At 42.7% G+C, this 24,524-nt stretch overlaps 1 protein-coding gene across 3 annotated transcripts in view; it reads left to right on the plus strand.

Moving 5' to 3' along the window:
- The window catches only part of efcab11 (EF-hand calcium binding domain 11), a 94,575-nt gene extending 70,318 nt beyond the window's left edge, over window positions 1–24,257 (plus strand). For 2 of the 3 annotated variants that reach the window (XM_014196395.2, XM_045718423.1), the window contains one exon: window positions 23,443–24,256. In XM_014196395.2, the coding sequence (XP_014051870.2) occupies window positions 23,443–23,524 (82 nt within the window). In that variant the 3' untranslated portion in view covers window positions 23,525–24,256. Of the gene's footprint in view, window positions 1–23,442 lie in introns of all 3 variants that reach the window. The other variant, XM_045718420.1, reaches the window with a different exon arrangement.
- The last annotated feature ends 267 nt before the right edge of the window (window positions 24,258–24,524 follow it).

The raw sequence follows: 24,524 nt of genomic DNA on the forward strand, positions 1-24,524 counted from the left end.
GGTTTACCAACAACTTCTCTGATAGAGTTCAGTGTGTCAAATCGGAGGGCCTGTTGTCCGGACCTCTGGCACTCTCTATGGGGGTGCCACAGGGTTCAATTCTCGGGCCGACTCTCTTCTCTGTATACATCAATGATGTCGCTCTTGCTGCTGGTGATTCTCTGATCCACCTCTACGCAGACGACACCATTCTGTATACTTCTGGCCCCTCTTTGGACACTGTGTTAACTAACCTCCAGACGAGCTTCAATGCCATACAACTCTCCTTCCGTGGCCTCCAACTGCTCTTAAATGCTAGTAAAACTAAATGCATGCTATTCAATCGATCACTGCCCCCCACCTGCCCGCCCGTCCAGCATCACTACTCTGGATGGCTCTGACTTAGAATACGTGGACAACTACAAATACCTAGGTGTCTGGTTAGACTGTGAACTCTCCTTCCAGACTCACATTAAGCATCTCCAATCCAAAATTAAATCTAGAATCGGCTTCCTATATCGTAATAAAGTATCCTTCACTCATGCTGCCAAACATATCCTCGTAAAACTGACCATCCTACCGATCCTCGACTTCGGTGATGTCATTTACAAAATAGCCTCCAATACTCTACTCAACAAATTGGATGCAGTCTATCACAGTGCCATCCGTTTTGTCACCAAAGCCCCATACACAACCCACCACTGCGACCTGTACGCTCTCGTTGGTTTGCCCTCGCTTCATATTCGTCGCCAAACCCACTGGCTACAGGTTATCTACAAGTCTCTGCTAGGTAAAGCCCCGCCTTATCTCAGCTCACTGGTCACCATAGCAGCACCCACTCGTAGCATGCGCTCCAGCAGGTATATCTCACTGGTCACCCCCAAAGCCAATTCCTCCTTTGGTCGCCTTTCCTTCCAGTTCTCTGCTGCCAATGACTGGAACGAACTGCAAAAATCACTGAAGCTGGAGACTCATATCTCCATCACTAGCTTTAAGCACCAGCTGTCAGAGCAGCTCACAGATCACTGCACCTGTACATAGCCCATCTGTAAACAGCCCATCTATCTACCTCATCCCCATACTGTATTTATTTATTTATTTATTTATCTTGCTCCTTTGCACCTCAGTATCTCTACTTGTTCATTCATCTTCTGCACATCTACCATTCCAATGTTTCCCCTTATCTTACCCATAACTCCCTTATCTTACCTCATTTGTATATAGACTTTTTTTTCTTTTTTTTCCTACTGTATTATTAACTATGTTTTGTTTTTTCCATGTGTAACTCGGTGTTGTTGTATCTGTCGAATTGCTATGCTTTATCTTGGCCAGGCCGCAGTTGCAAATTAGAACTTGTTCTCAACTAGCCTACCTGGTTAAATAAAGGTGAAATATAAAATGTTTAAGACAGAAATAAAAGGCATGGTTTGTTGTTTTAAACATGGTATTTCTAAGTATGGCTGGCACAATTGCCGTAGACCCGCTTAACCGACGGTTATGGATGAAGAACGTCATGAAAATTCATTAACCATCATAACCATTCAAAAAAATACACTACATGACCAAAAGTATGTGGACACCTGCTTGTCAAACACCTCATTCCAAAATCATGGGCATTAATATGCTGCTTTGCTTCTATATCAGCCTCCACTCTTCTGGGAAGGCTTTCCACTAGATGTTGGAACATTGCTGTAGGGACTTGCTTCCAAGTGAGGTCGGGCACTGATGTTGTGCAATTAGGCCTGGCTCACAGTCGGCGTTCCAATTCATCCCAAAGCTGTTCGATGGGGTTGAGGTCAGTGCTCTGTGCAGGCCAGTCAAGTTGTTCCACACTGATCTCGACAAACCATTGGACCTCACTTTGTGCACAGGGTCATTGTCATGCTGGAACAGTTAAGTGCCTTCCCCAAACTGTTGCCACAAAGTTGGAAGCACAGAATCTAGAATGTATGCTGTAGCGTTAAGATTTCCCTTCACTGGAACTAAGGGGCCTGGCCCGAACCGTGACTTTACAATTTGCACTATGCATTGGGGCAGGTAGCGTTCTCCTGGCATCTGCCAAACCCAGATTTGTCCGCCGGACTGCCATATGGCGAAGCGTGATTCGTTTCCACTGCTCCAGAGTCCAATGGTGGCAAGCTTTACTCCACTCCAGGCGATGCTTGGCATTGTGCATGGTAATTTTAGGCTTGTATGCGGTTGCTCGGCCATGGAAACCCATTTCATGAAGCTTCCAATGAACAGTTCTTGTCCTGACGTTGCTTCCAGAGGCAGTGAGTGTTGCATCTGAAGACAGGCGATTTTTTTTTTTTTTTTTTAATTTTTTTTTGTTTGTTTTTTTTTTTGTTTTTTTTTTTGCGAGCTACAGGACTCGGTTCTGTTATGAGATTGTGTGGCCTACCACTTCGCGGCTGAGCCGTTGTTGCTCCTAGACGTTTCCATTTCACAATAACAGCACTTACAGTTGACCGGGGCAGCTCTAGCAGGGCATAAATTTGACGAACTGACTTGTTGGAAAGGTGGTATCCTATGACAGTACCACATTGAAAGTCACTGAGCTCTTCAGTAAGGCCATTCTACTGCCAATGTTTGTCTATGGAGATTGCATGGCTGTGTGCTTAATTTTATACACTTGTCAGCAACGGGTGTGGCTGTAATAGCCGAATCAACTGATTTGAACAGGTGTCCACATACTTTAGTGTATATTTATACAGTACCAGTCAAACGTTTGGACACAACTAATCATTCAAGGGTTTTTCTTTATTTTAATATTTTCTACATTGTAGAATAATAGTGAAGACATCAAAACTATGAAATAATAGATATGGAATCATGTAGTAACCCAAAAAGTGTTAAACACTTGTAGCCACCCTTTGCCTTGCTGACAGCTTTTCACACTCTTGGCATTCTCTCAACCAGCCTCATGAGGTAGTCACCTGGAATGCATTTCAATTAACAGGTGTGCCTTGTTAATTTCTGGAATTTATTTCCTTGTTAATGCCTTTGAGCCAATCAGTTGTGTTGTGACAAGGTAGGGGTAGTATACAGAAGATAGCCCTATTTGGTAAAAGACCAAGAACAACTCAAATAAGCAAAGAGAAACACCAGTCCATCATTACTTTAAGACATGAAGGTCAGTCAATTCTAAACATTTCAAGAACTCAAAAACCATCAAGCACTATGATGAAACTGCTCTACCTCTGCTGCAGGGGATAAGTTCATTAGAGTTAACTGCACCTCAGATTGCTAGCCCAAATAAATGCTTCACAGAGTTCAAGTAACAGACTCCTCTGAACAGTTGATGTTGAGATGTGACTGCGTGAATCAGGCCTTCATGGTCGAATTGCTGTGAAGAAACGACTACCAAAGGACACCAATAATAAGAAGAGACTTGCTTGGGCCAAGAAACACGAACAATGGACATTAGACCGGTGGAAATCTGTCCTATGGTCTGATGAGTCCAAATTTGAGATCTTTGGTTCCAACCGCCGTGTCTTTGTGTGATGCAGAGTAGGTGAACGGATGATCTCCACATGTGTGGTTCCCACCATGAAGCATGGAGGAGGAGGTGTGATGGTGTGGGGGTGCTTTGCTTTGTCTGTGATTTATTTAGAATTCAAGGCACACTTAACCAGCATGACTACCATAGCATTCTGCAGCGATTCGCCATCCCATCTGGTTTGCGCTTAGTGGGACTATCATTTGTTTTTCAACAGGACAATGACCCAACACACCTCCAGGCTGTGTTAGGGCTACTTGACCAAGAAGGAGAGTGATGGAGTGCTGCATCAGATGACCTGGCCTCCACCATCTCCTAAACTCAATCCGATGGAGATGGTTTGGGGTGAGTTGGACTGCAGAGTGAAGGAAAAGCAGCCAACAAGTGCTCAGCATATGTGTGATCTCCTTCAAGATTGTTGGAAAAGCACTCCAGTTGAAGCTGGTTGAGAGAATGCCAAGAGTGTGCAAAGCTGTCATCAAGGCAAAGGGTGGCTACTTTGAAGAATCTAAAATCTATTTTGATTTGTTTACAAAAACTACGTTTATGAAAAGTACATGTCTAAAGATGACTTTTCAACATTGCTTGCTCACTACATAGAAAACGTAATATTGTATCCCCTTTTCATGACGGTGTAAAATATCTTACCTGTGATGAAATGTTTTCCACGCACACAGACACCGGGTCCCCACATTTCCCACTCTCCCACGTAGAATAGCCTGAAGCCACAGAGCTCTTCTCGCAGGCTCTTTTTCCCTACGTGGGAGCATTGTGAACCGTAGGTCGGAATTTTAGACCTGTTTACATGTACATTGAACCACACAGCAGCTTTTAGGCGTGTTTCTGTATAACAAACAATTTACAGCGAAGTTGGCTCTTTTACAATGGATGTCAATCGGAAAGAATGTTTGTTTTTCCCCAATTTGTGGGTGTGGTCGAGGGGAATTCCTTATTATTATGTGAATATCAACTCAGAGTATGGCTGCCTGGTATTGTGATGGTAATAATTTCCATGGTAATGTAGACTGTTCATTCAAACTCATGAGGCTCATGCAATGGAATGTATTTTTTTATGTCAATTGAGTTGAATCAACAAATCACAGCACATATTGATGGGTACACTTCCTGCTTTTAGTCCACCCATTAGGCCATCATTGACTTGAATGGGGACACCCGTTCTATTCATTCGATTTCAGTGTCAGCACATGCAGTCAGGAGCGAAGGAGAGGGCAAAATGTGTGTAAAAAAAAAAAACTGTTATTATGGTGACCGCTGTCATTTTTGCATGACTAATAACCGTCATCCAAAATTCCATGACCGTCACAGCCCTTTCTCTTAATCTCTGAGAGTAAAATCTCTCACTCAGAGGTGGGCCAGCAGGGGGGAGAAAGCGATGGAGGGAGAGATACAGAGAGGTGATGTGATGTACAGATAAGGGTGAAGGGAATGTGTATGGAATAGAGATTGAAGGCGGGTTGTGTTTAGTAAATGAGGAAAGTGACATAATGGAGAGAAGGGAATAAGGGATGGACAGAGGGAAGGAGAGGGGAATTGAAGTGTACAGGTTGGGTGAAGGGATGTGAAGAATGCCATGCCCTGTGACAGCTGAGCAGCCAGTGGATTGCGTGTTTGCGTTAGCATATCTGATCTCTGCACTCTAGTTGAAACAAGGGGCTCAGGTCAGGACAGGGAGTGTGTGTGTATGCAGTGGCGTGTATTCATGAAAGCCAAGCTTCCCCCAAAAATGTACAAAGATAATCATCTCTCGGTGTTTCATAATTTTCCCTAAATTCGCAAGAGGCTGCGAATTTCCTGTGTTCTAAATCAATATTTGTTTACTAGTCTGAAAATGTCGGAAACATCAACTTGATTGACCATGGTTGTAATGTGGCTTTTGATTGACCACTGCTTTTTCCCCCCTGGCTTGACTTCCCCAGTGATTTTACCCACGCACTGCTACTGTGTGTTTGTGTACATGGTTTATGTCTCTCTGTAATGTGTATGTGCACGTGCAATGTATATGTTTTTTCATGTCTCATGTGTGAGTGGGGTCAGCTCTGGCACCATCGTCCAACTGTCGCGTCGTCCTATCACATTCCGGAATGCCCATGTGCCCTCTGGCTCCCTTGCGCCATAGCAACAAGAGATTATGCATCTGTGTTGGCAAAATCAGGAAGCCCGTTAAATATTCTATCCCCTTCTAATCTCTGATATAGGGTCATACACTGTGGGCACTATGGGTCAGATACAGAGAGCCAGAGGGAGGGAGGGAGGGAGGGGAGATAGATATGGGGGAAAGAGAGACTGATAGATTGAGGTGTTGGAGTAAAATACAGTATTCAGAAGTTGATATAGAGATATAGCAGGCAGCTATATAGTTTAAACAGAAAAATGACAGATACAGAAAGTGATGCAGTGTAGCCAGATAAAGGACAGGGGGAGAGATGAAGAGGGGGTGGGACACATAAAAAGAAAGAGGGAAAGGGATAGAGCCCCACAGTGGTGTCATAATACCCATAAAATCTAGCGGTCAAACAACGAAATGGTTCCAATCGTTTTTCCACCTTTCATTTTTCCTATAGGGGACTTTAGAAACACTTAAAATAAGGGCTGTTTCGTATAGGCTTACCCTGGCGTGATGTTTTTATAACCTAGTAAATCTCTCTAGGACAAGGTGCCTTTTATCAATATATTTGGATCTCTTTACTCTCAGATTTGAAAATGCTAATTAGCGTCAAAGTAGACAACATGCAAAACGACAAATCCCTGCAAGCTCCTGTATGTCATCTCTAGCTGATAACTTTGCTAACAGATATTGTGTCAATTTAAAACTCGCCAAAGACAGTTCACAGAATTGTCCATTTAAAGAAATGTAGCCAATTTATTCATTACTACATTTAGCTAACATTAGATAGTTAATCCATAGATTCTTACCTTTGCCTCGATTCAGCAGTCTCTTTCAGATCATCATGGCATTTGTAGTTCTTTATGATAGCCACATTAGCAGCTAATTAGCATTTCATTTTGGGGGGTAAATACAGGCGAATATATTAATAAAAGGCCCCTTTTTAGAGAGAGATTTACATGGTTATCAAAACCCAGTTTCTAAAAAAAATGAATAGTGGAACAATGATTGGAACCATTTCCCTGTTTGACCTCAAGGTATTACCTCTAGGTATTATGACTCGTACTGGGGTACTCTATAGAGGGATGATATTTGTTAGGTAGTGTGTAATGGTATCAGAGCTGAGATCACGGCAGCAGAGCTAAGCCTGAGGTAATCCACAAAGACCTCAACTGCACCTGGGACCAAACAGCACAGTACCCTCTGACTGAACCACAGTATGATACGGTGCTGCATCATAAACGGTACCTCAACGTATACTGTGCCCCCATGAATGAGCTGATACAGCCATGTAATTACAAGGTGCTGCATCACAAACTGTATCTCAGCATATACTGTGCCACTGTGGAAAACCAATACGGTTCCACCAATGTCGTTTTTGAAAAAGATCAAAGCCAAAGTTCCAGAAACTCAGTTGTTCTGTCTTCTCTTGCTCCTATTCCTCCCCCCTTTCCTCCTTCCTCTCTCTCCTTTCTCCTTAACTCAGATTTTCTGTTTACAGTAGTTCCAATCTGCTGAATAGCTGTAATTAACATTCTAATGAACTAATCGCAGGATTCCCGTTGTGTTTCAAAGTAAGCGAGCTGCGTTCAGAAGTTTTTCTTTACGTAACGCCCGGGTAACACTGGAGGCTCTGTGTGTGTGTGTGTGTGTGTGTGTGTGTGTGTTGTGTGATTTATTAAAACAATAATGGGAGCAGACAAGGACTCAATCAGGCACGTGTCCTAGCGAAGCCTGTTTAAACCCCCTGCACCAGCTTTGTACCAGACAAACATATACACACACACACACACACACACACACACACACACACAGCCCTCTGTCTGGCCCACAAGATGGAAATAGCATTGGAGCCACGGCCCTGTAAGGTAAACAACGTGTCGGCATTGCCAGGTTGGGTGACGAGTGAGGGGAGTGTGTGTGTTCTATAAAAGTGACACGTCTGTGTAGATCTGTTGACAGGAAGTAACATCAGATCAGCTACGAAGTCTGTTTCAGATGACTAGCTATGTCATGCTCCTGTTATGTCCTTGCTGCAATAATGTCATGTTTCTCTCTCTAGCGTGATGTCTGTGACAGAGTAAAGCAGTCTCACTGACAGGGGCTTGCTGTACCTGGGGCAAGTAGCCTAGCGGTTAAGAGTATTGCGCCAGTAACTGAAAGGTCACTGGTTTGAACCCCCCCAAGCCAACTAGGTGTGCGCATAAGCACTTAACCCTAATTGCTCCTGTAAGTCGCTCTGGATAAGAGCGTCCTGCTAAATGGTGTAAAATGTACTGTAGCTGGGTTTGTCAGTGATTGACATCAATAGATTTGGAACCAGCTTCTGTATCTGATTGTAGGGAGAGCCAGCCGTGTCATGATGGGGTGCATGTACACACACACACACACACACACACACACACATAGATGAACGTGTGCACAAACAAATGTTCTCTCTCCCTCCTCCATCCGTTCCCTCTCCTACAGATGTGTATAGAAGAGATCATGCTGAGATCGCTCCCAGGCAACAACTTCTCCCAGAATGCTCACTAACGAACACCCATTTTTTTTGGGTGTGAAACTCAGCCCTGAAATTATTTTAATTACTACTTGTGTTTATCTTTTATCTCTCTCTGTTTTAACTTTTTATAAAAGTCCTCCAGAACTCACTCTAAAGGAGTCATACAAACAAACAAATAACAAATACGAGAAACGACAAATAAGGAAAAAATATAAATTTGCCCAGTGTGCAGACTCGTTTCAGATGATGACTGTCATAAAGCGTCTCAGATTGGGAGTGCTGATCTAGGGTCAGTTTAGCCTTTTAGATCATAATGAATAAGATTATACAATGGACAGGGGGAACCTGTCCAAGCACTCTTACTGAGCGGCTTTCTGAATACACTCCCATTGTAATTAACTAGCCCTCTATAGTTTTAAAATGCTGCGGAAGAACACAGTCCAAGATGTTGTAATCAGAACAGGGAATAGTGTCATTTGTTGTAATTACATTTCCTCTGAAGTAGATCTTTCTTCCTGTGGAGTGGCTCTGGTGTGTGTGCGTGCGTGCGCAGTAGACAAGCAGATAGCCTAAGGCAGGGTGTTCCTCCTCCTCTTATTGGATAGAGGCCTCTAGGGGACATGTCAATCCTTATCTAAGCCCCCGGAGCTGCTGCGACTACACACACACACACACACAGTCTTGTATAACTAACTTTGTGGTGACACACAATTCAGTCCCATTCAAAATCCTATTTTCCCTAACCCCTAACCTTAACCCTAAAACTAACCCTTGCATTGAAAGTGGCTAATATTGTGTTGATTCGACCACAGTTGCCACAGTAAAGGGAAATGTGAATAGGGTTAACTGGGAGAACTCTAGAACAGTGGTCACCAACCTTTTCTGAGTCAAAATCACTGAGTCAAAATGCGAGCCGAGATCTTTTTTTTTAACGTGACTTAAGAAACGTACACCTATGCAACATTAACCAATTAAAAACAGTACTGTAGCGATGATAATGATAATGCATTATTGTTCAGGCCATTAAAAAGGTATGGCTTATAAAGGTGTTGAATACAATGTGTTGACAATGCTGAGTAAGAAAAAAACAGCAGCTCTTTGCTGTATTTGTAGACTGTCTCTCTCTAGTCATGGTTTTAAACATTTTGAAATTTCACAGTATTAACTTTGCTGCAGATTTCTTATGCCTGCTACTTTACTGCAGACATGGTAATCTGAGCCATCCGATTGGTCAGCGTTAGGCTTATAGTGCGCTTGATTTTATCTCTGGGCCCGTGGGGAAGGCAGAGTTTTACCTTCATACACATGAAATGGTTCAAAATGGCAACAGTTTGCCTACCCAGCGCACAAGGGTGCACCTACTGCCAACAGCCCATGACTGTAATGACCGACACTGGAGAAGAGAAGCAGGTATGGGGAGTAGAACATTTTAATATGGAACAGACATCAAACACGACAGAGACAGCGCCAGAACCGGGTATGCAAAGACAAACGAACATTAATCCTGAAGCAGAGAAGAGCTTGGGAACAGACAAATATAAGGGAGGTAATGACCCAGGTGATTGAGTCCAGGTGAGTCCAATAATGGCTGATGCACGTGACGGGGGAAGGCAGGTGTGCGTACTGATGGTGGCAGGAGTGCGTAATGCTGGGGAGCCTGGTGCCTTCAAGCACCAGGGGGGTAGAGGGGGAGCAGGTGTGACAATGACAAATAAATAAAAAAATTTGGAAGAAACGGCTTTATTGTTGGGTTTTTTTCAGAAATGTTTTGCGATCGACTAGGAATGCCTTGGAGATCAACCAGTCGATTGCCATCGACCGGTTGGTGACCACTGTTCTAGAAAGTTGAGTAAAGTTCAATCTCGTGCTTCTCTCTGTGGGTTGATATTTCTGCTCGGCAGTCCCAGGGAGCTGCACGGACGCAGCTTAGAAGGAACATTGGTTCCAACCAAATGTGACAGACAGGCCTCCCTTGGGGTCTGTAGGGCCCAACGGAGAACAGGAAGGTCTTTCATCCTCCTGTGTGTGTGTGTGTGTGGGTGAAGATGAAGGCTTTTCATCCTTCAGACTGTGACAAAGGAAACGGTTTCAGCGAGGAGGCATGGAGATGTGTTTTAGGGTACAAAGAGAGTAACGTACCCCCTTTCCTCTCATCCCCCATTCACTTCTTGGCTGTTTCAGAGTATATTTCTCATTTGATCAGAGAGGCTTGCCCCCACACTGATAGATTGTGGGTACCCATGGAGCTGTTTGTGTTAGCAGGAGCTGAACAACGTATGATGTGCACAGTGGCACCGGTCCCCTCTGATTGGAACAGAGAGAGTGAGTGTGTGCTTGCGAGAGTATTTCTTCACTGCTCAGTGATTCAGACTCTCTCCCTCTACTCTCCATCCCTCCTCTCTCACTTTGTATCTCCCTCCTTTTCCTCATCTTCTTTATGTGTGTGATTTGATGTCGTCGTCCTCCCCCACCCCCCCAGGTGAGTGAAATGAGTTAGTAATGGAGTCTGTGTGAGACCCAAGCGACCCCCTGCCTCTCCCCAGACACATCCCAGGCAGGGGCCTGTCTCCTGGGCTAGAGAAAGCCGGGCAGCCCCCTTTTTAGAGCATGGCCTCCAGGGGTGGGTCATTTCAATGGCGGCAGGGGGCTGATTCCTCCTCTGCGTTCACATTACAGGGCCAGCAGTATCTCACTACCCACCTTAGAGCGTACTCCTTTTGTGCGCACACACACACACACACACACACACACACACACACAAACTGTTGCTACCCAGGCACATAATATCCCTCTATCCATCCCCACACCTTCCCTATCTTTTCTCCTAATCTGTGATGTCATATAAGGAAACACAAGAGGTTTGTACTTCCTGCCTTATTCTCATTTTAAGCAGCTACAGGATTACACACATACTGCAGACAGTGTGTTCAGAGATTACAGTAAATGCTACTTTATGCTCTAATATAATTTTTTTTACTTCAGTTTATTTTAGTAACTACTTTCTTACCCAACAATGCAGTTAAGGGCTTGTAAGTAAACACCTGTTGTATTTGGCACATGTGACAAATAACATTTGATTGGATTTCATATTCACCCCCCTTGGATTTCTTCACATTTTGTTGTGTTACAAAGTGGGATTTAATATATTTCATTGGGATTTTTTGGCATTGTATCCCTCATTTACTCAAAGTATATTGAAAGCAGGTGGTTCCACACAGGTGTGGTTCCTGAGTTAATTAAGCAATTAACGTCTCACCACGCTTAGGGTCATGTATAAAAATGCCCAGTTGCCCATTATTTTGGCTACCATGGCTAGAAAAAAGTTCTGTCATTGGATTCTGGAGAGGTCTTTTTTGAGATCAATGTAGATCCGCAATAAAACATCTCTGGGGGCTGGTTTGGAGATGATACAGTATAGCCTAATACAGAAGCATGTCTGTTCTATGAAATAAATTCCCAAATGTATTCTCAAATATTTAATTTTCTCTGTTACGCTGTGTGCACTGAACTGACATGCATGATTGTTGCTGACACTCTGACGTTCAGATGAAGGGAATTAAATATTCTATGAGCACCACTGCAGCGCTCAACTCAAACACCAGTGTGTCGCCTACTCTACCTGCTGGCAAAGTATACTGAACAAAAATATAAACTTAACATGCAACAATTTCCAAAATTGTATTGAGTTGCAGTTCATACAAGGAAATCAGTCAATTGAAATAAATAATTTAGGCCCTAATCTATGGATTTCACATGACTGGGAACACGGATATGCATCTGTTGGTCACAGATACCTTAAAAAAAAAAGTAGGGGCGTGGATCAGTAATCCAGTCAGGATCTGATGTGACCACCATTTGCCTCATGCAGTGTGACACATCTCCTTCGATATAGAGTTGGTCAGGCTGTTGATTGTGGAATGCTGTCCCACTCTTCAATGACTGTGCAAAGTGGCTGGTAATTGGCAAAAAATGGAACACGCTGTCATACACATCGATCCAGGGCATCCCAAACATGCTCAATATGTGACATGTCTGGTGAGTATGCAGGCCATAAAATAACAAGGACATTTTCAGCTTCCAGGAATTGTTTACAGATCCTTGCGACATGGGGCCGTGCATTATCATGCTGAAACATGAGGTGACGGTGGAGGATGAATGGCACGAGAATTGGCCTCAAGCTCTCATCACGATATCTCTTTGCATTCAAATTGCAATCGATAAAATGCAATTGTGTTCGTTGTCCATAGTTTATGCCTACCCATACCATAACCCCTCCGCCACCATGGGCACTCTGTTCACAATGTTGACATCAGCAAATCGGTCACCCACACAACGCCAAACACGTGGTCTGAGGTTGTGAGGCCGGTTGGACGTACTGCCAAATTTTCAATAACGACGATGGAGGCGGCTTATGGTAGAGAAATGAACATTGCATTTTTGGAAACAGCTCTGGTGGACATTCCTGTAGTCAGCATGCCAATTGCACCCTCCCTCAAAATGTGATACATCTGTGACTGTGTTGTGTGACAAATGCACATTTTAGAGTGGCCTTTTATTGTCCCCAGCACAAGGTGCACCTGTGTAATCATACTACTGATTAATCACCTTCTTGATATGCCACACCTGTCAGGTGGATGGATTATCTTGGAAAAGGATAAATGCTCACTAACAGGGATGGAAAAACAAATTTGTGCACACAATTTGAGAGAAATAAGTATTTTGTGCATATGGAAAATGTGACCGACCAGCTCAATTTGGTCTTATGCAGCAAAATTTGAGTTGGTGTTTTTTACATTGGATAAAAGTAGAGACTCCGAGCTAAAACATAGTATATCATACACTACAGTTGAGGAACAATGGAAAGTAATTTTGCTTTGAAAGTTGATTAACTTCTAACCCCACTTTTGAGAAAAGGGCCCTTGAAATTTTTGGTACACCTAGTGGAGAGCTCTTCTTTGTCTACACCTATTCAACATCGTTCACACCCTCTTAACCTGTCTGGGCTAGGGGGCAGTATTTTCACGGCCGGATAAAAAACATACTCGATTTAAACTGGTTACTTCTCTTGCCCAGAAACGAGAATATGCATATTATTAGTAGATTTGGATAGAAACACTCTGAAGTTTCTAAAACTGTTTGAATGGTGTCTGTGAGTATAACAGAACACATATGGCAGGCAAAAACCTGAGAAGATTCCAAGCAGGAAGTGGCCTGTCTGACAATTTGTAGTCCTTCTGTTGTATCTGTGCTGTTACGTGACACTTTCTAAGGCTTCCATTGGCTCTCTAAAGCCTTCAGAAACCGGATTGACGCGTCTCCTGTGTCTGGGCAGATAACAGCAGCAGAGTTTGTCAGTGGACTGCCTGGTGACAGAGAGACTGGAGATGCACGTTCACGAGACCTCGCCATTTTTTTCTTTCCCTCTTTGAATGAATACAACGTTGTCCAGTTGAAATATTATCGCTGTTTTACGAGAAAAATAGCATAAAAATTGATTTTAAACAGCTTTTCACATGCTTCTAAGTACAGTAAAGGAACATTTTGAATTTTTTTGTCACGAAATGCGCTCGCGCGTTACCCTTTGGATAGTGACTTGAACGCACGAAAAAAACGGAGGTATTTGGATATAACTATGGATTATTTGGAACCATAACAACATTTGTTGTTGAAGTAGTCCTGGGAGTGCATTCTGACAAAGAACAGCAAAGGTAATCCAATTTTTCTAATAGTAATTCTGAGTTTAGTGAGCCCGAAGTTGGCGGGTGTCTGAATAGCTAGCCTGTGATGGCCGAGCTATGTACTCAGAATATTGTAAAATGTGCTTTCGCCGAAAAGCTCTTTTAAAATCTGACATGGCGATTGCATAAAGGAGTTCTGCATCTATAATTCTTAAAATAATTTATGTATTTTGTCAACGTTTATGATGAGTAATTTAGTAAATTCACCGGAAGTTTTCGGTGGGTATGCTAGTTCTGGACATCACATGTTAATGTAAAAAGCTGGTTTTTGATATAAATATGAACTTGATTGAACAAAACATGCATGTATTGTATAACATAATGTCCTAGGAGTGTCATCTGATGAAGATCATCAAAGGTTAGTGCTGCATTTAGCTGTGTTTAGGGTTTTTGTGACATATATGCTTGCTTTGAAAATGGCTGTGTGATTGTTTTTGGCTATGTACTCTCCTAACATAATCTAATGTTTTGAAATCGGACAATGTGGTTAGATTAACGGGAGTCTTATATTTCAAATGGTGTAAAATAGTAATATATTTGAGAAATTGAAGTTATAGCATTTTTGAGGTATTTGTAGTTCGCGCCACGCGATTCCACTGGCTGTTGAATAGAGTGGGACGCTAACGTCCCACCTAGCCCATAGATGTTAAACCTTAGCCCCACATCTTTAAGTATTCACATGTGAGGCAATGGGCTAAGCAGAGTGAGTACGGTAGTGTACTAAACAACCAAAGATTTCAAGACTAATGGCTGCTTTATACAACGTCTTTCGACATGTCTGTATACAGTCCATGACATCATGAACATTCTATTGTCGTCCGACATCAAATTTGTCTTTATTAAAAAGTAGAAACACAAAAATGACAGGCTGCATGACATCAGCAGCTTGGTGGTCCAAATAGCATAACATCAATAAACCCATCCATTTAAAAATGATTTTAGTATATGACAATCTAGCAAACCAGGCAACTAAAAGTTTCTTTCTAAACAATTTTTTGGTTCGTTTCTAGCTTGTTAGCTAGCTAGCTAATGTTAAGTTAGCTGGCTAGCCAGTTCAAATAATGACCATAGCTGACAACGTCTTAACTTTAGCTAATTTGTATTCATTATAACAGGAAAATAAACTCACAACAAGATCATTATTTAAAAGCTAATTATTGAAAATAGCTTATGGTTTTGAGTGTATTTTCTTACGATCCCCATTAGCTGTTGCAAAGCAGCAGCTACTCTTCCTGGTGTCCACACAAAACATGAAACATGACATAATACAGAACTTTAATAGACAAGGACAGAACTGCATCAATTAAAAATATACATACAATACATACACACAAACTATCTAGGTCAAATAGGTGAGAGGCGTTGTGCTGTGAGGTGTTGCTTTATCTGTTTTTTTCAACCAGGTTTGCTGTTGAGATGGGAGTTCCATGCAATAATGGCTCTATATAATACTGTACACTTTCTTGAATTTGTTCTGGATTTGGGGACTGTGAAAAGACCCCTGGTGGCATGTCTGGTGGGATAAGTGTGTGTGTCAGAGCTGTGTGTAAGTTGACTATGCAAACAATTTTGAATTTAACACGTTTTTTATAGAATGGAGAAGTGATGCAGTCCGTTTCTCGTGAACTCTTAGCGACCGGCATGCGTAGTATTTATATCAGCCCTCTGATTACAATGAAGAACAAGACGTGCCGCTCTGTTCTGGGCCAGCTGCAGCTTAACTAGGTCTTTCCTTGCAGCACTCAACCACACGACCGGACAATAATCAAGATAAGACAAAACTACAGCCTGCAGGACTTGCTTTTTGGAGTATGGTGTCAAAAAGCAGAGCATCTCTTTAATACTGACAGACCTCTCCCCATTTTTACAATCAGTGAATATATATGTTTTGTCCATGACAGTTTACAATCTAAGGTAACACCAAGTAATTTAGTCTCCTCAACTTGTTCAAAAGCAACACCATTCATTACCAGATTCAGCTGAGGTCTAGAACTTAGTTTTAGAGCTGTTCAGGACCAGTTTATTACTGGCCACCCATTCCAAAACAGACTGCAACTCTTTGTTAAGGGTTTCAGTGACTTAATTAGCTGTGGTTGCTGATGCGTATATGATTGAATCATCAGCATATATGGACACACATGCTTTGTTTAATGCCAGTGGCAGTTCATTGGTAAAAATAGAAAAGAGTAGAGGGCCTAGAGAGCTGCCCTGCGCTACACCACACTTTACATGTTTGACATTAGAGAAGCTTCCATTAAATAAAACCCTCTGAGTTCTATTAGATAGATAGCTCTGAATCCATGATATGGCAGAAGTTGAAAAGCCATAACACATACACTACCGTTCAAAAGTTTGGGGTCACTTAGAAATGTCCTTGTTTTCCATGAAAACATACATGAAATGGGTTGCAAAATGAATAGGAAATATAGTCAAGATGTTGACAAGGTTATACTTTTTTTTTTTTATTTATTGAAATAATAATTGTCCTTCAAACTTTGCTTTCGTCATAGAATCCTCCATTTGCAGCAATTACAGCCTTGCAGAACTTTGGCATTCTAGTTGTCATTTTGTTGAGGTAATCTGAAGAGATTTCAACCCATGCTTGCTGAAGCACCTCCCACAAGTTGGATTGTCTTGATGGGCACTTCTTATGTACCCTACAGTCATGCACCATCCACAGGGTATGGCATGGCGTTGCAAAATGGAGTGATGGCATTCCTTCTTCAAGATCCCTTTTACTCTGTACAAAACTCCAACTTTACCACCACCAAAGTTCCCCCAGACCATCACATTGCCTCCACCATGTTTGACAGACGGCGTCAAGCACTCCTCCAGCATCTTTTTATTTTTTTCAGTGTCTCAATGTTCTTCTTTGTGATACCGAACACCACAAACTTAGATTCATCTGTCCATAACACTTTTTTCCAATCTTCCTCTGTCCAGTGTCTGTGTTTTGCCCATCTTAATCTTTTCTTTTGATTGGCAAGACTGAGATGGCTTTTTCTTTGCAACTCTGCCTAGAAGGCCAGCATCCTGGAGTCGCCTCTTCACTGTTGACGTTGAGACTGGTGTTTTGCGGTTACTATTTAATGAAGCTGCCAGTTGAGGACTTGTGAGGCATCTGTTTCTCAAACTAGACACTCTAATGTACTTGTCCTTTTGCTCAGTTGTGCACCGGGGCTTCCCACTCCTCTTTCTATTCTGGTTAGAGACAGTTTGCCCTGTTCTGTGACGGGAGTAGTACACAGCGTTGTACGAGATCTTCAGTTTTTTGGCAATTTCTCGCATGGAATAGCCTTCATTTCTCAGAACAAGAATAGACTGACGAGTTTCAGAAGAAAGTTCTTTGTTTCTGGCCATTTTGAGCCTGTAATCGAATCCACAAATGCTGATGCTCCAGATACTCGACTAGTCTAAAGAAGGCCAGTTTCTTTGCTTCTTTAATCAGAATAACAGTTTTCACCTGTGCTGACATAATTGCAAAAGGGTTTTCTAATGATCAATTAGCCTTTTAAAATGATACACTTGGATTAGCTAACACAACGTGCCATTGGAACACAGGAGTGACGGTTGCTGATAATGAGCCTCTGTACGCCTATGTAGATATTCCATTAAAAAATCTGCCGTTTCCAGCTACAGTAGTCATTTACAACATTAACAATGTCTACACTGTATTTCTGATCAATTCGATGTTATTTTAATGGAAAGCAAATTAGCTTTTCTTTAAAAAACAAGGACATTTCTAAGTGACTCAACTTTTGGAACGGTAGTGAATGTTTTCTCAACAACTGGTTATCGTCAATAATATCAAAGGCTGCACTGAAATCTAACAGTACAGCTCCCACAATCTTCTTGTTATCAATTTCTTTCAACCAACCATCAGTCATTTGTGTCAGTGCAGTACATGTTGAGTGCCCTTCTCTATAAGCATGCTGAAATTCTGTTGTTAATTTGTTTACAGAGAAGTAGGATTATATTTGGTCAACACAATTTTTTCCAACAGTTTGCTAAGAGCTGGCAGCAAGCTGATAGGTTTGTTGTTAGAACCAGTAAAGGCCTCTTTACCATTCTTGGGTAACGGAATGACTTTGGCTTCCCTCCAGGCCTGTTGACAAAGACTTTCCTCTAGGCTCAGATTTAAGCTATGACAGATAGGAGTAGCTATAGAGTCAGCTACCATCTTCAGTAGCTGTCAATGCCAGGAGGTTTGTCATTGTTGATCGATAGCAAACATTTCCCCACCTTTCCCACACTTAACTTAAAATAATTCAAACTTGCAAGACTTTTCTTTCATTGTTTTTTTTATTTTTATGCATGAGGATGATGGCTCACTGTTCGTTGTTGGCATTTCCTGCCTAAGTTTGCCCACTTTGCCAATGAAATAATCGTTAAAATAATTGCCAACATCAAAATGGTTTGATGACTTGAATTTGTCTTTCTGCCCATAATTTCATTTTAAGTACTCAAGTTTTTTTTCCCATCATTCTTTATATTATTGATGTTGGCTTCATAATACAGTTTCTTATTCTTTTTGTTGAGTTTAGTCACATCATTTCTCAATTTGTAGTAAGTCAGCCAGTCAAATGTGCAGCCAGACTTATTAGCCACTCCTTTTGCCCCATCTCTTTCAACCATACAGTTTTTCAATTCCTCATCAATCCATTGAGCCTTAACAGTTCTAACAGTCAGTTTCTTAACATGTGAATGTTTATCAATACTTGGAAGAAGGAATTTCATCAATTCATTAAGTGCAGCATCTGGATGCTCCTTATTAATCACATCAGACCAACAAATATTTTTAACATCATCCACATAAGACTCACAGCCAGATCTTATGTATGATCTCTTATATTCTATTTTAGGTCCAGCTTTTGGAATTTTGGCTTTCCCGGATATAGCCACAATTTGACTTTGATGCAGGTCATGTTATTTGTCACATTACCGTCACTGGTAAACACACACTATATAAATTAAAATCGCATTTTATTTGTCACATGCAGAAGGTATAACCGGTACAGTGAAATGGTTACTTGCATAGTGGAGTCTTTTGTTTAGACATGTAGCTAGCTAGCTAAACAATGAACCATAATCCCAACTCATAACGCTACTATCCTGTATGAATCTACAGGTGGCTAAAGCTAACCAACTAGGTTCTATGTTAGCTAGCTAGCTATAACTAGCAATGCAAATGGCTCTGGGATACGAATAATATTAGTACACAAATCATACACGTAACATTAGCTAGCCAACCAGCTAACATTAGCGAGTTATCTAACAGTACGCTTTATATTGCAATGAATTTGACTTTCTGACAAAATACAAATGTATAATATCTGAAAATGTAGCTAGCTAGACTGTCTTACTCGTAGACATGGATGAGCGCTTTTCCCTCTGTCACGGATGTCATGGTTGCCCTTAGTTTGAAGATGTAATCCGGAGACGGGTTTCTTGCAGTTCTTCGTGATATGTCAAAAAAAGCTGCGTTAGAAAGGATCAACTACACATACTGAGCAGCTCATGTTATAGACAGAAGCGTACTACATGTCAGACGAATACAAACTCATCTCGGCATGTCCAGCCCATCCATTATCTCAGCCAAACATGGCTAGCGGGAAGGTTCCAGACTTTTTCCATGTCTAAATCAACTAGGCTCATATTTTTTTATTATTATTCGTATTTACTGATGGCATACTAGTTTGTTATTATTAAGGCACATGAAAGTTCACAAAAAAATACATGTCTACATTCAAATGTCTCTCCTGTAAAGTAGTGATGCGCGACATACGCCTAGTTTCCTGAAACAAGGCACACATTTCTGGGATCTTTTATTTCAGCTCATGGGATCAACACTTTACATGTTGCGTTCATATTTTTGTTCAATGTAATTCAAAGCTTATACTTTACCATTCAGGATGTATCTTTCCAACGTGCAACATTTCTTAATGCAATCTAGGCAAAACACTTTTGAAAGCACTTTTGTCCTTTGTTAAAAAGACCTCTCATACAATTGTGTGTATGGCATTGTTTTAAAAATGAATTTACAACCGGAGTTTCAAGCATGGTTTAGGGGCAGCTGCGATGGAATCCTGGTTGAGAATGAAACGACTGAACAAATGAACAACGAAACAGCACAGCAAGTAAGTGAAAGAAATAGGTTTTGATTATGTTTTACTGGTATTGGGGACATATGTAAATGCCAACAAAATAACTTGTGTGTGTAACCTTTTTATTTAACTAGGCAAGTCAGTTAAGAACATATTCTTATTTACAATGGCGGCCTACACCGGCCAAACCCGGACGACGCTGGGCCAATTGTGCGCTGCCCTATGGGACTCCCAATCACGGCCGGATGTGATACAGCCTGGATTCGAACCAGGGATTGTAGTGACGCCTCTTGCACTGAGATGCAGTGCCTTAGACCGTTGTGTGTACTAGAATGCTTAAAAGGCCGCTCAAATTTTAAATATTGGTTATTGGTATCGTTGTTTTGAACAGGGAAAATATTGGATATCGGTATCAGCCAAAAATGTCATATCAGTGCATCACTAATTAAGACACTTTATTTTGGTGTGTTTCCTTTATTTTGGCAGTTACTGACTGACTAGGTTGAAACCCTGGGCTCCTGCACGCCATAAATGTGTGTGTGTGTGTCTTTGTGTGCGTGCTTGTGTGTGTGTTGTGATGCACAGCCAGAAACTGGGGCAGATGCTCTCATGAGAGCATCAATATCCCGATTGGGGTTCCACACACACACACACACACACACACACACACACACACACACACACACACAGCTGCCACACACTGATAATATAATTAGGTATGAATGGATCCAGTCTGGTGTAACCAGTTGTAATGGACTGAATGAACAGTCAACTACTGAGCAGTCTTTCTCTCTTTCTCTTTGTAGTCAGTGTTGGACCACTGAGTCCGCTCTATTCAACATTGACGGAGTTGAAACTGTTTTTTTTGGGGGGGGCATGCTCTCTTTTTATGCTCATGGTGTGTTTGTGTGTGTATGAGCTTTGTGTGTGTGTCTTTTAGAGCAGGGATGGCCAACTCCAGTCCCCGGGGGGCTGACTGGTGTCACAAGTTTGCCCCAGCCTCAACTAGCACACCTGACTCCAATAATCAACAAATCACGATCTTTGGTTTAGAATGCAATTAGTTTGATCTGCTGTGTTTGCTTGGGATGGGGGGGGGGAAGTGAGACACCACTCCGGCCCCGACAACTGGAGTTACCCATCCTGTTTTAGAGCAATGACAATACTGTGATTAATGCTCCTGGGCCTCCGGTGCATGCTGATGATGTCATAGCCTGCTTGTTCCACTGGCCCCTGGGAGTTGCTGTCTTTCTCCCCTTGTGGAAGCGGACTGCAGTGAGTGAGTGAGACATATTCAGCCCCGCCCACAGGCCCAAGCTCATACCACTTAGAGCAGGGATGGTATCAAGCTGAAGTCCTCCAGGAGCTACGCTACAGGGTCTGTCAGGTGGGTCTCCTCTCCCTCTGGCACTTAGTTGATCCCTTAATGTCACTGATTGGCTAGGGAGTTCACACACCTGGTTTCACTAATTAAAAGGAAAGTATGAAAAGCAGCAGACTCTGTTGCCCTCTAGGAGTTGACTTTCACACCACCTTTTTCCTCTCACTCTCTTCAACTCTTTCTCTCCCTCCCCATCCCACTCTTTCACCACATTTCTCTCCACCCCCCCGCCCTTCTCTCAATCTCCTTCCAACTCTGTTTCCCCCTCTCCATCCAGCCCCCTTGCTCCCTTCCCTTTCCATCCCCCTCTCTCTGACCCACTATCAGTCTCTGTGTTTGACAGCCTGAGCAGTAATGGTAATTTCATAGTTGTCACTACAACACAGGGTTTCAAGAACGGTCAGTGTCAGGCCTTTAATTAGACTGTCAACATACACACACACACACACACGCCATTCCAAATGTGTGATTATACACACACTAATCACGTCTTAATGGTACGTTCTTGATTATGGTCGTAGCTTCTGTCAGTTTAAATGTCGCTGTGTAAGTGGTTTGTTTAAATGACACTAACACACTCATACACACACTCATACCCAAACACACAAGCAGCACGCAGGCATTAAGTCATGATGCTCTCTCGTCTTCCATCTAATTCTACATAAAGTGGGCTCTTAGTTTTGTTATTCAGGCTCACCCTCATCATCTTTGTCTATCAGTATCCCCTGTTTGGTCTTCTCTTTCCCTCCCTGCCTCTTCTCTTTCCATATCAATCTCTCTCTTTCTCTCGCTGTCTTTCCATATCACTTTCTCTCTCTCTCTTTGTCACTTTATTATCGTCTTTCATTGCTCTCCTGCAGGGATTCAGATAGTCTTTACTAAACCATAGTAGACAGTTCTAGACACTCTTAGCAGAGCTTAGAGGGCTTGAGGGAAACGAGTGGGTGAAGAGGGATGGGTGGGTGTATGTGAGGTGTAGCAGTGCAGCGTTTCCAAAAACTCGGTCCTGGAGACCCCAGGTGGTGCACGTTTAGTTTTTTGCCCGGCCTCTACACAGCAGATTAAACTAATCAACTCCTCACTAATCCGCTGTGTAGTGTAGTGCTTCTGGAAAAACCTAAATGTGCACCCCCTGGGGTCCCCGGGACCGAGTTTGGGAAACCCTGTATTCACAGAGTAGCTGTTGCAGGTGTACAGTAGGTCCACCAGGTAAAGAGGTATTTCGGGAAATGACGCAGCAGGTGAGTTCACCCTCCACTACATCCCTGGTGGTGGGAGGGTGCGGCGGAGGAGTGATAAATGGGCTGTGAATGGGGGTGTCACACTATCTAACCCTCTTCTACAATACAGATAGACCCCCTGCAGTAGAGTCCAAATTGGATCCTCACAGTGCTCTCATTTAGAGCCCCCGTTAGAGCTTTGGTTAGTAGAGCGAGACGATGAGACACAGGTAGGGAGGAGGAAGTGTGATTTTCCACTGGCTGGCTGTTTAATGCTGCTCTAATTCTCCTCCCTGTTGATCCTCATCTCCACACAGCTGCTGTGTTTACACGCACACTCTGCACAGCCAAGGAATGGCGAGATCACACAGAGGGAGAGAAGGTGTGTGTGTGGCAGAGCGACATGGAGGAGAGAGAGAGCCCGGGGAGGGGATGAGAGATGTAAAGAAAGAGAAATAGAGAGAGAGTCAGGTCTATTGTACTGTAATTTCTCCATTGACATGATTGAATTTGCTGTGGCGACTTCTTCATACACTGGCTCTGGAGTGGAGTGGCTCATCCTCTGGTGTGATTGTGTGTGTCTGTTTGTGTGTGTGTGTGTGTGTGTGTCAATGTGTTTGTAAAACTGCTATTTTATGGATATAGAACAGAGTAATAGGACCATTGTAAAAGACCTGCAGCCTGTGGTGCTAGGAGCCAGTGTGCCAGAGCTTCGCTGTACTGTGGCTGACTAGCTGTGCTCTCCAGGGGTAGAGAATAAAAACCAACTTTGGACAACTGGCTGCTTCTTCTCCTCTCTCCTCTCCTTCTGTCCTCCTCTTTTCCCCCCTCATCTCCTCTCCCATCTCTTCCCCGCCCCTCTTCTCTAACGGTGTTATTTGTCTCTCTTACAGGCTGGCAGACCAGGATAGTGATGGCCACGTGAGCTTCAGAGACTTTGAGTGTGTCATCAGCTATGGACAGGCCAACAGCTAACTGAGAGTGGACACGCCGTTCCTCTCCTCCCTGGACTGGACAGCTTCGTTCTGGCCAACGTCTAATAAAAATCAACTATGGAACAACATGTGCAGAATGCATTTTGGAGCCCACTGTTGACGTGCTTCTGTGCCGCCTCTGCTACTTTGACCGAGAACCAGTGACCCAGCCACCTCTGTCTCCCTTTTTACCCCCTCCTTGCTCTCTGTCTCTCTCTCTCTCTAAACCCCATTAAGCAGGTCCCATCCATAATCCCCTGCTCTCCCAAATGTACTTCCATCTGAGAAAGAGTGAGAGAGAGGGGGAGGGAGGGAGAGAGAGAGGGGAGAAGAAGGGATGAAGGGGTAGGTTGCATCCAAATTGAATATTACCCCTGGTAGTAATAATATTGGATTTTTAATCAGGCAGGGCTCCAGGATGGCCCTAGCTGCGCCTGCATAGCTTCTTTGTATTATAAAGCCCCGGTGAACAGGGTTATATTCATTAGTGCACAAAGTAGTAAAACACATTGCAATGGAACATCCAAAAAATCGCTTATTTGACATGTTCAGGTAGTCCCTCCCAGGTTTCAGTACATTTGGTGCCTGATGAACAGGACCCAGGGCTGCTGCTCCAGAGGGGATTTGCCAGCGCTCTTCTTGTTCCCGCCAATTACAGGACTGTAAATACAATGTTTGTGTTCTGGAGAGATTTACGACGATGGCACTCCCGTCTGAATAAAGATTAATTTGTTTTTGTAATCAAAGTACCCGAGTATTGGATCTGTGTGACGCAGAGAGACGCAAGTGCACACACGGCATACAAATGCATACACACACAGTCAAAGGGATACACACACACACACATACACACACACAGTCAAAAGCTTACATGCACTCTCATATGAACACACATACATTGTTGTTTAAACACAAACAGTCTTACACACTTGTATACAAACACACCCACAAGTCTCTCTCTAACACACACACACACACTCAATTACTCTCACTCACACACA

Source organism: Salmo salar, chromosome ssa01 (genome assembly GCF_905237065.1).
Source record: "Salmo salar chromosome ssa01, Ssal_v3.1, whole genome shotgun sequence".
Classification (NCBI taxonomy): Eukaryota; Metazoa; Chordata; class Actinopteri; order Salmoniformes; family Salmonidae; genus Salmo; species Salmo salar.